Below are 14,174 nucleotides of genomic sequence, written 5' to 3'. Positions count from 1 at the left end.
TCTGGGTAACAGAGTAACAGAGTTACAGAGTAACAGAGGCTGAGAAGCACAGGAAATAGAAATAGGCCAACGCTCATGCTTAATGAGGGGTTGAAGAGAATTTGAACCCACGTCGGTTGGACATGGTGGCCTGTGCTCTCCTTGCCCCGGGTCAGAAGCAGCGTAGTCTTAGGAAAGCCTTCTCTGAACCAGCCAAGCTTGGGTGTCAGCAGTTTTAAAACTCCCATGGGAACCGTGAAGTGAATCCTAATGCCACAGCCCTTGGCAGCTGGGACTTGGGATTGCCAGCACGAAGAAAGGGGGCTTTTTTGGTGGCAAGTGGCAGCTGGCCAGGCTTCCAGCTGGTTAGTCTCCTCTGCTTCAGTGGTTCCTGGAGGAAGAGAGTAGAAGAATCTGGGTCTTTACCCTCACTGGAAGCCGCCTACAGAGGTTTCCTTTCTGTGACTTGTCCTTCCAGTGCCTGTGGAAGGGCAGCCCTGTTCCTGAGTGTCCCCAAGCTAGGTTGGGGGGCGGCGGGTGGAAATCCCCTTCTGACATGTCACTTGGGTTTCCCCTACAGACAAACGAGAAGGGCCAGGTCGTGACCAAGACGGCGCTCCTGAAGCAGATGGAGGAGCTAATTGAGGAGCCGGGTCTCACGTGCTGCATCTGCAGGGAGGGGTACAAGTTCCAGGTATAGCGCTCGCCCTGGGCTGGGTGCGCAGCCTCGCCCCTTGCTCCGGTGGCGTCCTTCTCCCGCCGGCCTTTTTGTTCTTAGATGGGCCGAGGTTGAGGCGTGTCTCAGGGCCAGCTGCCTCTCTAAAGGGAGGAAGGCAGACTGATATGAACACGAGGCTTCATCATCACTGCCACCCCCCCCCCCCCCCCAGCATCACCACCCGTTCGATTCTTTCTATATGCCAGTCCTTGTGCCCAGAGCTTTATGTAAACGGGTAATTCTGTTTTTAAACCTACAAAACAAAGCAAAACAAGGGTCACGTGGCAGAGCCAAAACTGTAGCCCATGCTTCTCTGACTCCAGACCTGGGCTTTTAAAAGCACATCGTGCTGCTTTTTAAGCAGGATACCTGGGGAGAAGCTCAGGACCTCTATCCAACTAGATTTACGACGGACAGGAACAGGACAGCATGGGACCTGCTTGTTCCCCTAAAGGCCTACAAGGCGTCCTCTTCCCCTCCAGCTCGAGTGTCCTGCTGAGCGTCCATGCCACTGAAGGGCCACAAGCCTCGTAGGTCCTGCTGTGGCACAGGCTGCTGGGAACTGCTTGATAAGTTTTATAAAGCAGGGGACTTAGCAGGAAGGCACTTTATTCTTCCTTTTGAGATAAATGAAGCAAAAAGGGAAGGATGTCAGTTTAGGCTTCTGTATTAGCCTTTCCGTCTGCATGGCATCTGCTTTATTTTGGTCGTTCCCCACATTTCTCATCTCACTGGGACTGTGCCCAGCCGAGTGCTTAGCCGAGAGACCAAGGTGCTGACCATCCCTCCTCCTTGAGTGCATTCCTTCCTGGGAGGGGAGGTCCTCGGCTCCCCTCTCTTCGGCTTCGCCTCCTCCCGGAGCCTGCCTTGGACTTCGCCTCACCGCTCCTCCTTTTCATGGTGTCTTTGCAGCCCACAAAAGTCCTGGGCATCTATACCTTCACCAAGCGGGTAGCCTTGGAAGAGATGGAGAATAAGCCCCGGAAACAGCAGGGCTACAGCACCGTGTCCCACTTCAACATCGTGCACTACGACTGCCACCTGGCTGCCGTCAGGTAGGCCCTAGCTCCTGCAGAGTGGCTCCTCAGCCAGGCCTGTGTCCCTTCAGAGCAGTGGACACCTTGCCCAAGGCCCTGTGCCGGGAGCGGGGAGGGTGCCGACCCTGAAGTTTTCATCTCCGGGGATTAGGGTGTCCGACGTCAAACCACACAGGCCAAGAGCCATTTGTGCCGTGTAATTAAGAAATCCATTTGGCGTTTGGCCTAAGGCTGGAGAAAGCAACCTTGCTTCCCGGAAGCAGCGAAGCTGGCATTTACCATATTATGATACAAAGGGCTAATTCTCTCTGGAGTCAGGTGCACGGGCTAACTTCTTTCCCTAGTGTTAGCAAACTCTGCTCCGCCCCCACGTGCCCAGGTGCCTGGTTGCCAAATCAGTTCCAGTGGTCACTTGTCCCTGCTCTTCTCCCAATCCAGGCTGGCTCGTGGCCGGGAAGAGTGGGAAAGCGCAGCCCTTCAGAACGCCAACACTAAGTGCAATGGTCTCCTTCCGGTCTGGGGGCCCCACGTCCCTGAATCAGCTTTTGCCACCTGCTTGGCAAGGTGAGTGTTGAGCAGTGTGAATGGTACGGAAGACAGGGTTCCCAGGAGATGGGGGAAAATCAGTGATCAGCTTGGCCCGAAGGCCTGTGACTGTCGTTGAGAACCCTGGTCCCTTCCTTTGAGTGCTGGCAGGGAAGCTATCTGGAACAGGGAGGAACTCGGCTGCAAGAAACCGGCACCCTCAGCATCTGGTGCACCACGTGGAATTTCTAGTTAGTTGCTACCTCTTCTCCCTTGTTGATCTCAGGGCATAAGACACACCACCCTGACTTTGTCCTTAAAGCCAAAATTTCCCATATTTGTCTTCTGCAGTGTGTGCCTGTGAGATTTAAATAATGAAAATAGCTCAGTCCAGGGGGATTATCGGGCTCCTTTCAAGCCTCCCTTGTCCTAAAATCCAGACTAGAGTCACTAAGGCTTTGAGGAGGTCCTTGCTCTTGCTGCTGCTTGGTGGAGTGATGCCCCACCCCGAGTCCTATTGTAAAGCTGGGGGATGGAAAGGTACCTGGCAGTAATCAGGATGGGCAGCATATTAAAATGCCTGCCACGTGCTCTTACACACATTCTCTGGTTGAGGAATTTGCTGAGGTCACATAGAGCCCAGGCTGATGGTAGCACGTATTGACATAGAAAAATATCTTTCAGGGGCACCTGGGTGGCTCAGTAGGTTGAGCGTCCGACTCTTGATTGCAGCTCAGGTCATCATCTCACGGTTCATGGTTCATGGGATTGAGCCCTGCACTGGGCTCCATGCTTACAGCATGGAGCCTGCTTGGGATTCTCTCTCCATCTCCCTCTGCCCCTCCTGCACTTTGTGTACGCGTGCAAGCTCTCTCTGAAATACACGTTTCTTAAAATAGAAAAATACGGGGTGCCTGGGTGGCTCAGTTGGTTAAGCGTACGACTTCAGCTCAGGTCGTGATCTCACAGTTCGTGGGTTCGAGCCCCGCATTGGGCTCTATGCTGACAGCTCAGAGCCTGGAGTCTGCTTCAGATGCCATGTTTCCCTCTCTCTCTCCTCCTATCCTGCTCATGCTCTGTCTCTGTCTCTCTCTCTCTCTCAAAAATAAACATTAAAAAAATATAGAAAAATACTTTTCATTTGGAGGTTAAAGAAAAAATTCTTATGAATAGATCACCTTGTAAGAATGAATACTTTCCATGTTTCTTCTTCTAAAGTGTGCTAGGTTTGGCTGTGATACGTTCTGTGACATTTGTCTCTCAGGAAATAGGGCCCCCAGAACTAGCGAGGTCTTCTCAAAGCTTGGAGGGCATCACATTCAGTCATAACAGAAATGGAGTTGTCGTCTGCTCCGGTCTTCCTACGGGCCACAGTTCATGTCCTCAGCCGTCCCCTTCGTTCCTCAATCTGCTTATGTGACCTTTGCAGCCATCGGGCCGGGCTGTGCCGAGGGGGCTCTCCCTTCCAAACTGGGCTTTCCCCGGGGAGCTCGCTTTGCTCACAGCGTTCATTCTGCTTCCCCGCAGGCACAACACTTACCTCCAGGAGTGTACGGGCCAGCGGGAGCCCACGTACCAGCTCAACATCCATGACATGAAGCTGCTCTTCCTGCGCTTTGCCATGGAGCAGTCGTTCAGCGCGGACACCGGCGGGGGCGGCCGGGAGAGCAACATCCACCTGATCCCCTACATCGTCCACACTGTGCTTTACGTCCTGAACACGTTAGTATCTCGCTCCCCAGTGGGCGTCTGGCCGGCCCGCCCTGTGCCCCTCTGCCCAGCAAGGTGTCAACTTTTCTCTGTCTGCCCGAGTTAGTTCCAGGGCAGATGGCTGGCCTCAGGTAGCCTTTACTGAAGCACGCGTGTTCTGCGTGCTTTCCGGAGTCACACAGAATAAGGTGACTTCCTTTCCAGAACGGTTCCGTCTCCCCCGAGTGGGCAGTTGAAGGCTGTGTCCTTGGACTGACGCTCTGCCCAGAGGGGAACCAGGAACTGGGAGAGGCCAGCCCACCAGAGAACCTCCTTAGCTTCTACTACGATATTGCCTCCACTACCCATAAGACTCGGTGTTCTTGGGTGGGGAGGCCATGGATCAGAACCGCACATAGTCATTGTCAAGGGGACACAGGGTGTTACAGGGGAAGGTTTCATAACTGGGGGCTGCGGCAGAACCAAAGACCGTTTTCATAAATGGAAGACTGGACTTGGATCCTGGTTTCTCCCCCGGTGAGCAGTGCTTCTGGCACATTGAGGGTAGGAAGTGTTGAAGATTGGAAAAGTTGGCTGATAACCAGGAGGAGAGTGGGTTTGTATTTTTATCTGTGTGTACATCACGGAGCAGTTAGACTCATAGCTAAAAGTGTAATTTGAAAGAAGCAGTTAGGGTAGCAAATAGCATTCGTTCATACCAGCCCAGATGTTAAAAGCCAGTTAGAAGGTTTAGTAAACTTTGGCTCCTGGTTTGAACAGTTTTGTGCTTTTAGGCCCTGTTTTCCAACAAGAGTCTCCTACCTGCTTCGGGCAGGGAACTGGCCAGCTGTTGAAAGACTGGGTACGGTCCGCCTAAGGCAGCTGCAGTCTGGGTTAGGCAACAGGACAGTCTGTCTCTTGTCCTTTCTGGCCTTCTGTCTTCACCAATGTTGTTTTCTCCTTCCCTCCCATTTCCCGGTGAGATAGAAGGCTGAGCTCCAGAGCGCAGGCCTCATCGTTAACAAGATGCACGGGCAGGTCTCTGTCAGGGCGTGACATCCTCTGCTAAACTGCTAAGACTCTCAGACACCCACATCATCGACGGCACAGATGTTCTCACTCTCCAGATCGCTGCAGGCCCCAGCAGTGCTAACTGCTGGTGTTTGTTTGGCATTTGACAGAGCCGTTGGCTCTGCGGAGACCTGTCTCTTGGCAGCTGTGCGGCAGAGCGGACTGCCCCGCTCTCCGGCGGGGTGCAGGGTGCGCAGCGCCCAGAGAGGCAGCGTGACTCGCCCGGCTGAAGAGCCAGTGACCACAGGTGTCCTGCGTTTCTCAGGGGCCACGTACTGGTAACTCAGGCTCGGCCCCCTTGATCAGGGAGGGTGTTGGCTGTGTCACGGATGTGTCTTGGTCAGTTAGAGCCTCACGTGGAGGCTTCCCGCAGAGGCGCTGTTGCGCAGCCATAGACTGCTCCCCCAGCTGGTCGCTTCACCTTGGCATGAGCCTGGTCACGTTTGTGTATACAGGCAAGTAGGTCATGCTGTGAGCCAGAGCAGAGTGGGGCAGGTCCTACGGTGGCAGAAAGCTTCTGACTCCCGGTTCTGGAAAGTCCAGTCGAGTACATCCATCTGTGCCATCCTTGTCCATTCTCAGCAGAAGGAAGCAAGGTGTCCTTGCACACAGCCCCCTTCTGCTTTCCCACAGTCCGGCATTTGCCGGTGCCGTCTGTAGGCCTGCTGGCTTGGACTGTCATGGCTTTTGGGGTTGTGTTTTGTTCTCCTCCGCACCACCCCCCCCCCCCACCTTGGGATAAGGACAGGGCGGTAGGTGCTCTTGGCATGAGAGCACCATCCAGGTGATAGGGTCAGGGATATGCGGTCAGGAAGGCCTCCAGTGGGGTCTCTGTGCCGCCCCAGTGCCGCTCACCGAAGCTCTGCGGTGCTGGGCAAGGGCCTTTGCGTGGATCAAGAACGTGGAGGGCCAGCTTGGTAGCCAGACTGCCAGGGTTCAAAGCCTCATTCTTCCATCCCCAGCATGCGATTGTGGGCAAGGTAGCTGTCTTCTCTGTTGCATCCTCTTCTGTGAAATAGGTGTGGATCCGGTACCTGTGTCCTAGGGCCGTTGTCAGGATTAGGTGAGATGATCCATTCAGGCTCCCAGAGCAGTGCCTGGTAATAAAGTTCAGGACCATGTGCCCACAGTTTAGGCAGGAGAGAGAACAGGAAGCAGGGCTTGCTCGGAGGCAGCTGTTCGAATGAAGAAGGAACACAGACATGTAAGGAAACCATGAGATACGGAGGGTGCAACACGGGAGCCAATGCAAACAGCCTAGCTCTGGGGACTACGTGGGGCAAGCGAGAACATAGGCTGGGTTGCAGAGTCAGGTTCTGAACACACATTGGCTCCCTCACTTACAGACTCACTGGCTTAGGGAAGGTCACTTCGCTTCTAGGCTTCAGATACCGTGGTAAGAAGGTGCTAGCTGTCACCTTCCAGAGTCGTTCGGTCACTTTGTTGGTAGAGTGTTTGTGACCTTGTCCGCCATATGCAGGGGGCTCAAGAGCCAGTAGGTGTTTGGAATCGTGTCAGAGCTGAGCTAGGAGTTGATGGGGGCAGGGAAAGTGCCACCAAGTAGGGCTTAGAAGGGAAGAAGCAGTCCTTGGGGAGGGGGTAGGAGGGCTACTTAAGAGTGGGTGGCCATGTTTCGTGATCCAAGCGTTCAAAAGCTTAAAAGAAGACGAGATGTTGACCAAACCTCCTCTCCTCTTACCGCTGGTACCCTGCTTCTGCCCTGGTTTCATCGTGTCCCTTTTGTTCCAGAACCCGAGCAACTTCCCGAGAGGAGAAGAACCTCCAGGGCTTTCTGGAGCAGCCCAAGGAGAAGTGGGTGGAGAGTGCCTTTGAAGTGGACGGGCCCCACTATTTCACGGTCCTGGCCCTCCACATCCTGCCCCCCGAGAAGTGGAGAGCCACACGCGTGGAAATCCTGCGGAGGCTGCTGGTGACCTCTCAGGCCCGGGCAGTGGCTCCAGGGGGAGCCACCAGGTCAGTCTCTGCCTCAGGAAGTCCCGTCTTCTGGGCTGCCTGGCGCCTGGATTACATATTTCCCATTGTGTGTAAAAGCTGCTTTGCAGCGTGTGTGGTAAGTGAGGGCCTGCTCGTTTGACTCGGTCATTGACCCTGTCCCTTGTGGTGCCAAGAGTCTAGGCCCGATGGCCAGCAGGTGCCTTGGCCACCTGTGGGTCTCGTGTTCAGTCTCTGGAAAGGTGGAGTGAGGCTTGGGTCTGTGGAAGATTTCAGAGAAGCAGCCAGCCAGGCGCAGGGTGAGACTACTGGTGAGGAGGATGAGGGCCAGCAGGGAGCTAGGGCAGGTGACTGGGTTTTCCCAGTCTTGCTGGCCTGGCCATAAAGTGGGAAAGCTTCTGCATGGCTGCACTGGGGATTTTCTTTTCTGACCATGAAAAGCTCATTATCTCTCTCCCTGGTCACATTCCTGTGCTGTCTGCCCCACGTTCCACGAGCCTTTCTTCTGTTTCTCCTGTTCGTGTGGACACGTCCCAAAGAAGGAACGATCTTTCAAGGAAGGAAGCGTCTTTGTTCTCATGACCTTGTGCTGTGATTTGGGTCAGATGGGCAGCATCTTGAGAAAAATAGCTGTAAACAACAAGAAGCCCTTTGAGATGACCACAGGGTTGCCACACGTTGCGTGGACTCCACGGGACTCCTCTCTCGGCTCATGGTGGCCCATGTGCTGTGTCTGCCTCCCCTGGGCTTGAGAAGGGTGTGGGTTTGTCAGCTTGCTTCTGGCACTCCAGGGAAATCTTCACTTCTGCAAGATCTATTCTTGTCTGTCTGCCCTTGCTGGGATCCGAGGGAACATTTCCACATTTACAGGCTTTCAAGCCCCTGATAATGACAGACCAAGTGGGCACAGCCATGTGCCTGGATCGGCACCTGGTACCTGTGACCCCCACCAGCTCTGGTTTATCCGTGTTGCCAATCAAAGGCCCCTCCACCCTCAGAGAGACTAGGTCAGAGCTCTGCTATTGAGTCCTGCCAGTACTAGCTGCTCTGTGTAGAGTAGGAGGGGGTGAGTCTCATTCAAGTTCCCACCTAACCCATGCCCCCTTTCAGACGAATCACTGTCCTGTGTTTCCCAGAGTCCAGAGCATTCATGCTGAGCTAGCCGCTAGAAATCAGAAGTTCGATCTGGAAGGTAGCAGGTTGTTCGTAAGCCAGGCTCAGCCTGTCCCTGTGAGAGCGGCTGTCTGCTGGGCACTGGCCCTCGGTGGCAGCTGTGAGATTTGAACCCACAGGAGCCGTTTTGCTTTCAGTTAGGAGACCAGAACTCTCTGCTGTCCCAGGCAGTGGGGGAAGAGCCCATCTGTTCACAGCTCACTTAGGAAATCCAGTGTGAGCTGCCCTCACGGCTTGCCATTTTCTTTGTGGCAGTTTGCTCACCTTTATTAATTAGCCTTAAATAATTAAGTTGGGCAGGTCGCTCGATTCCTGCTTACCAAAGCACAGCAGCCACCGAGTCTGGCGTGGGGTGGAGGCCTGAGTTGGAGCCCCTGAAACAGGCTGGGGGAGGTGCCGGGCGTGAGCCCCGTATTGGGACACTCTCCGAGGAGAGACTGTGCCGGAGGGACACTCAGAGGGCGTCGTTCTGGCGGTTGGGCGGTGTCCCTGGCAGCAGCAGGCTTTGTCCTGAGTCTGTGATGGGGTGGGAGGCAGTAGCCGATACAAAAATCTAGGAATTTGCACCGAGAGAAGTTGACCTCTTGTGCATGTTTTACATTCAGGAAGAAGAGTTCCTCTGCCAGGAACTTGTAAGTCGTTAGGCCTGGGACTTAGGCTTCCGTCCGAGCCCTATCTGGTGTCCTGTGGGCAGCAGTCAGAGTCACAGACGAGTGGGTGTCGCCCTTGCCCCCAGGTGGGCCTGGCGGCAGACCTCACTGTGGGCTGCCGAGTCCACACGCAGGGCAGGTGGGAGACAGCGGCTGCCCTGGAGGATATGGGGGTGTAGGGAGGGAACGGGAAGAACATTGTAGCAAACAGAATTGTCTGACTTTATTTTGTTAATGAATTTACCTTTGCTGGGTGTACGTGTGGATGCCATCCCGGGCCCCACAGTTCCTTCTCTCTCTCTTTTTTTAACGTATATTCATTTTGGAGAGACAGAACATGAGAGTGGGGAAGGGGCAGAGAGAGGGAGACACAGAATCCGAAGCAGGCTCCAGGCTCTGAGCTGTCAGCACAGAGCCCGATGCGGGGCTCGAACTCACGAACTGCCAGATTATGACCTGAGCCAAAGTCAGTTGCTCAACTGACTGAGCCCCCCAAGCCCCCCTCACCCCCCACCCCGCCACACAGTTCCTTGTCTTAAGGCCCATATGGGACGGTCTCACTTTATGATTCTTACCTACACAGACACTTTAATACTCAATTTTAGTTCCCTTAGTTACGGACTTTGTTCTAGTGTGTTTTAAGACAGAATTTCTGTGACAAGGGTTCATCTAGCTTTTATTAACTGCAGATGTGAAGGCAGTTTGCAAACAAAACGTCTTGTAGATCTCGGACGGTAGAAACTGAATCCTATAGCAGAGGGGTGTCTGCTCTCTCTGCGTTTCATAGTGGCTTTACCACTGTGATCTAGTGTCCTCACTCCTCAAGCCAGGAGTGCCTGCTGAGAGGGCAGAGGATGGTGTCCCAGACCGCCCCCGCTATTCCAAGAGCCCGCTGGCCTTGAATCCTGCGCTGAATCGTTAGGTTGGGTAGAGCTGGTCCTGGGCAGAGACCGGGACTGTGGCGGTGGCTCTGGGACAGCCCAGGATTTAGGAGGTGGTGGTTGCATCTTCCATCCTGGATGTTACTGTTGCCCAGGGCCAGTTTTCCACCAGCTCGCCGTTTTGTTTTTTTGTTTTTTTGTTTTTTTTTTTAACACAGCCCGTGGTTAACAAATCCCTGTGTTTGGCTGGTTTAGTCTGCTGACTGTATTTGTGGAAATGGCTCCCAGCGGGAATGTCAAGGCTGAGGTAGAGCCCTGTTTCCCCTTCACATATGAGGTCCTGGCAAGTCCGAGAGCTCGTGTGGGGCTCAACAGAGCAGGGATGCGCGGGCCTCCCTGGCATCTCTTCATGGCAGTGGCCTCTGGTTGCCACGTTGCACGTGGCGTTCCCCCTATTCTGATTCACCCTGATCCGGAAGAGAGTCAGTCCTAAGGATGAGTATTTCATGGATTATTTTATAGTAAGTAAACCCCTGGGTCCAGGCTTCAGAAGTTCTTGCCCACAGCTGCTTTTTCCCAAGAAGATAGGCAAGTAGCTGACGTGGAGAGGTGCGTAGATTCCTGGATCCTTGACTTGCTCTGCTCCATCCTGGCGTGTATCCCTCCAGCGTCTTCACGGACATGCAATTTGATTTTCTTTTCCAGGCTGACCGACAAGGCAGTGAAGGACTACTCTGCTTATCGCTCTTCCCTTCTCTTTTGGGCCCTCGTCGATCTCATTTACAACATGTTTAAGGTAGGGAAGCCATCGGAAGCTCAACTGCCTTCTGCAAGAGTTTGAAATTTTTGTGCTGCTGGCTCTGACTCCACGCAGCAGCGGGGCGGCTGCTCCCCCTCTGGCCTCTGCTGGGAATCGAGCTGCCTCCCCTGCGGAAGGATTTCCACCGTCGCTTAGACCCTTTCACCTGCGACGTCCGTTTGTAGCCCAGACCGCTCCTGTCACCTGGTCTCAGGCCTGCTGCAAACTCACTTCCCCAGGCAGACCTTCCCTCCTGAGTCACCCTCTGTTTGCCCTTGGTCCCTCCGTTTGGGTAAAGTCCGTTGCCTTGTGTGAGTGTGACCTACTCCAGCCTAGCTTCCAGTAGGGACACTGCTCTCTGCCTTGAGAGAGTCAGAGGGTTTGGGGATGGTTCCTTGTACAATCTGAATGAAGCATGGTGAGATCCCCTTTTCCTGGGGAAATGCAGATGTGACACCTGCAGGGAGGAGTAGCGGTCTCGACTTGTAGCCTGTAAGTGACACGGTGCATAATAAAGGGGCTGCAGGAGGAATGACATGAGACTTTGTTGTTCCTGGAACCAAAACACGTCCTCCAGGGGAACTTGGATATAAATGGGAGGGCTGCTTTTTGGCATCGAGAAGGCCTGACTGACTCGAGGCATTAAGTAATCCACCCCCGGGCCTGTCTCCTGTCGGTTCTTGTAGAAGGTGCCTACCAGCAACACGGAGGGAGGCTGGTCCTGCTCTCTAGCGGAATACATCCGCCACAACGACATGCCCATCTATGAAGCTGCTGACAAAGCCCTGAAGACCTTCCAGGAGGAGTTCATGCCAGTGGAGACCTTCTCGGAGTTCCTCGATGCGGCTGGTCAGTGTCAGGATTTTCTCTCTCAAAAATCTTCTACAGCAAAACCCATGTCTGTCTTAGAGGGGCCAGTCTTAGCTTCCGTCTTCACAGCAGAAGGAACACAAGCAAGAACCAGCCTGTCGGTCACTGCCAAACGGTCTGGGAGAGATAAGTAAACACCAGGCCACTGGGAGCAGGAACAGCAGCTGGGACATGTGGGGACTTACTGCGTTCCACGCCCTGTGCTGCTCAGTGGGTACACGTGTTCGGGGTGGAACTGTGGTTACCCCTACTTCATAGGTGGGGTAACTGAGGCTGTAAAGACTAGAGGAGTTTCCAGTGGGGCATACCTGGAAAATTGGTAGAGCCTCTAAAAAAAAAAAAGAACCTGAAAAACATGGGGCACCTGGTGGCTCATTCAGTTGGTTAAGCGTCCAACTCTTGATCTCAGCTCAGTGCCTGATCCTGAGATCGAGACCTGATGTGTCAAGCAAATGTTCTCCCCAGATCCCACCATCAGGAGAAAGCCTCCACTAGTATTTTTCTTGTGTGTCTTCACCCTCTGGGAGCTCCACCCTCGGGTCTCTAGAGACGCTCACAGAATTCTGCTTTCCTCCCAGCCCTGCGCCAGCTGACGGAGGTCCCTGTGTGCCGGGGGCTTCCGGTTTGACTGTGCTTTGCAGTGGCCTCGGCAGAAGCCGAGCACCGTCATGGACCTTTGTTGGCCCAGTGCTACCCCCGCTATCTGGTGGTCACACGTTGACATCGCTCAGCTCAGCGTTTTTGTTAACTTGCAGCCTCGACGTTGTCCCTGAGCCACACGCCTTCCCAGGAGCCGTTCCTGCCCGAGAGCTGGTGGCCCGTGTATTTGTGTCCTCGGTGCCATGCTCTGGGGAGTGTGTGAGCAGAGGCTGTTGGTGGGGATGGAGGGTCTGAGCACGAGAGGAGGGGGTGGCAGGGGAAGGACGGTGTTCACCTGGGCTCATGGCGTCCCAGCCATCCTGCAGCTTGCAGCGTCGTCGCCAGCCTGAAGCAGGGGAGAGTGGGACCTGCTGGGCAGGGAGCCTCTGTAGCCTCACGCCGGGATCGGGTTTTTACGGCATGATTTTATTACTTCGTTTAGACTGGCAGAAAATTTCAGAATACCAGACACACCCTGCTCAGATGCAAGGGCAAAACCACCTTCCAAAACCAACAAGGGGTGATTGGTGCCAACCTTTCCCCCGTTAGCACGGATGCTGGGGAGAGGACTTGGGCGTGAATGTCACCAGGACTCGGGCTTAACAGCTTGGCGGCCGTTAACTTTGAGCGCCCTGCTTGGGGGCCACAGAGCCCCTTCTGTGCACTCGCACATTCACACGTGGCCTCATTTAATCCCTACAGTGACCCAGGTAGGACTTGTTACTGTCCCCGTTTGATGGTTGCAGAAACGGAGCTCCCGAGCTTTGGCAGCTCGCTCGAGACCCTGGGACTAGTGGTTGGAACGAAGCCCAGTTGAGCCCAGGGCCCTGGTACTGTGCTCTGTTCCTCGTGGCCCTTGGGGGCACTGGTGTTAGCTTTTCCTTGGCCCCGGCCCCTTCGAGAGTATGCTTCGTGCTGTGGACTCTCTCCCTCCAGAAGGCCCCTCTGCTTTGCACGGAGTTTCAGCAGACGAGAGGCTCCCCTGCGGTGGTTCGTGGACCTGGGTTAGAACCTCTGCCCTGGGGGTCGTAGGGTTGGTCTCTGCCACTTTAATGCCTTGGAACACACAGTGGCGCCTTGTTGCAGAACGTGACCAATTCCTCTTCCAGAACGAGAGTGCTTGCTCAGTGACTGCCTCCCCGTCATCGCCAGTGTGCCTGGGAGCAGCGTGTCGGAGCTTGTCGGGGCACATGGTGTTCTCTGCGTGGATGCGGCAGCCGTGACTCAGTGGGCTGGGGGCTGTGCATGCCTGCGCCTAACCCACCCCTGCGTGCCCCTGTTTTCCAGGTCTGTTATCAGAAATCACTGATCCTGAGAGCTTCCTAAAGGACCTGTTGAACTCCATCCCCTGAACATCACACGGAAACTGCAGTTAGCAGAGACCGAAGCGAGCTTGCCTTCCATCCTCCGTGTTCTTCCCTCGTGTGCATCGATCCCCTCCCCCACGGGACGCGCGGCACCACTCCTCCCCCCCATGTCTTGGAGTGGCTTGGGGTTTTTAGGCTTCCTGTTCTGTCTTGTGTGTGTGGTGCACTAGCTATGAAGTTGTCTGTAACCCAAGCCGTGGAAGGGCCTGTGCGTACCTAGGCGCCACGCGCTGTCCTGGCCGACTCCGCACTCGCGTGTGCACATCTTGGCAAATAAACGAGTGACTGAGCACACACTGAAACAGAAGGTGTTGCCTGCTGCTTGAACCCACCCCGAGTGTCCCTGGCCAGACGCTGTCCTTGGCCGTGTGGCTCTTTCTGGCATGAGTGCAGGAAGACGGACGAATCTGCGTCGCCGTTCTTGTCAGTACCTAATGGAGCCCGTCCGCCTGGCCCGCGAGCTGGGGCAGCACCTTTGAGTCTGAGCTTCCTGAAAGCAGACCCCTCGGCCTCCCTTAGTTTTTCGGCCTTACAAGCTGGAAGCCAAAGACCCGTGGAGCCGGTGACTGCAGACCTCGGCTGAAGGCGGGCTCAGTGGAGCAAGGGTGCTTGACGATCAGGCTAGCTGCGCATCAGAGACCCCGTGGCGACTTCGCTTCAGGGTCGCTGTGTTAGGAGAGGGCCCGGGGCAGGCCTAGAGCCAGAGTAACGAGCAGCTTCCCTTTGCTGACCTTCCCTCTGCCGGTGTGAGTGTGTGTGTATGTGTGTGTGTTTCTAGTCTTCCCAGCAGCCCTGCAGGAGAGGGCCTGTGAACGGGCATCAT

General features: G+C 54.9%; 1 protein-coding gene across 9 annotated transcripts in view; it reads left to right on the top strand.

Annotated features, from left to right (window-relative positions):
* The window catches only part of UBR4 (ubiquitin protein ligase E3 component n-recognin 4), a 131,875-nt gene extending 118,222 nt beyond the window's left edge, over positions 1–13,653 (top strand). For all 9 annotated transcript variants that reach the window (XM_043573902.1, XM_043573903.1, XM_043573899.1 and 6 more), the window contains 8 exons: positions 560–673; positions 1,610–1,752; positions 2,173–2,298; positions 3,787–3,981; positions 6,769–6,993; positions 10,382–10,472; positions 11,162–11,324; positions 13,272–13,653. In XM_043573902.1, the coding sequence (XP_043429837.1) occupies positions 560–673; positions 1,610–1,752; positions 2,173–2,298; positions 3,787–3,981; positions 6,769–6,993; positions 10,382–10,472; positions 11,162–11,324; positions 13,272–13,336 (1,122 nt within the window). In that variant the 3' untranslated portion in view covers positions 13,337–13,653. The remainder of the gene's footprint in view (positions 1–559; positions 674–1,609; positions 1,753–2,172; positions 2,299–3,786; positions 3,982–6,768; positions 6,994–10,381; positions 10,473–11,161; positions 11,325–13,271) is intronic.
* The last annotated feature ends 521 nt before the right edge of the window (positions 13,654–14,174 follow it).

Source organism: Prionailurus bengalensis, chromosome C1, assembly GCF_016509475.1.
Source record: "Prionailurus bengalensis isolate Pbe53 chromosome C1, Fcat_Pben_1.1_paternal_pri, whole genome shotgun sequence".
NCBI classification, from domain to species: domain Eukaryota; kingdom Metazoa; phylum Chordata; class Mammalia; order Carnivora; family Felidae; genus Prionailurus; species Prionailurus bengalensis.
This window is presented reverse-complemented; position numbering and strand designations above follow the sequence as displayed.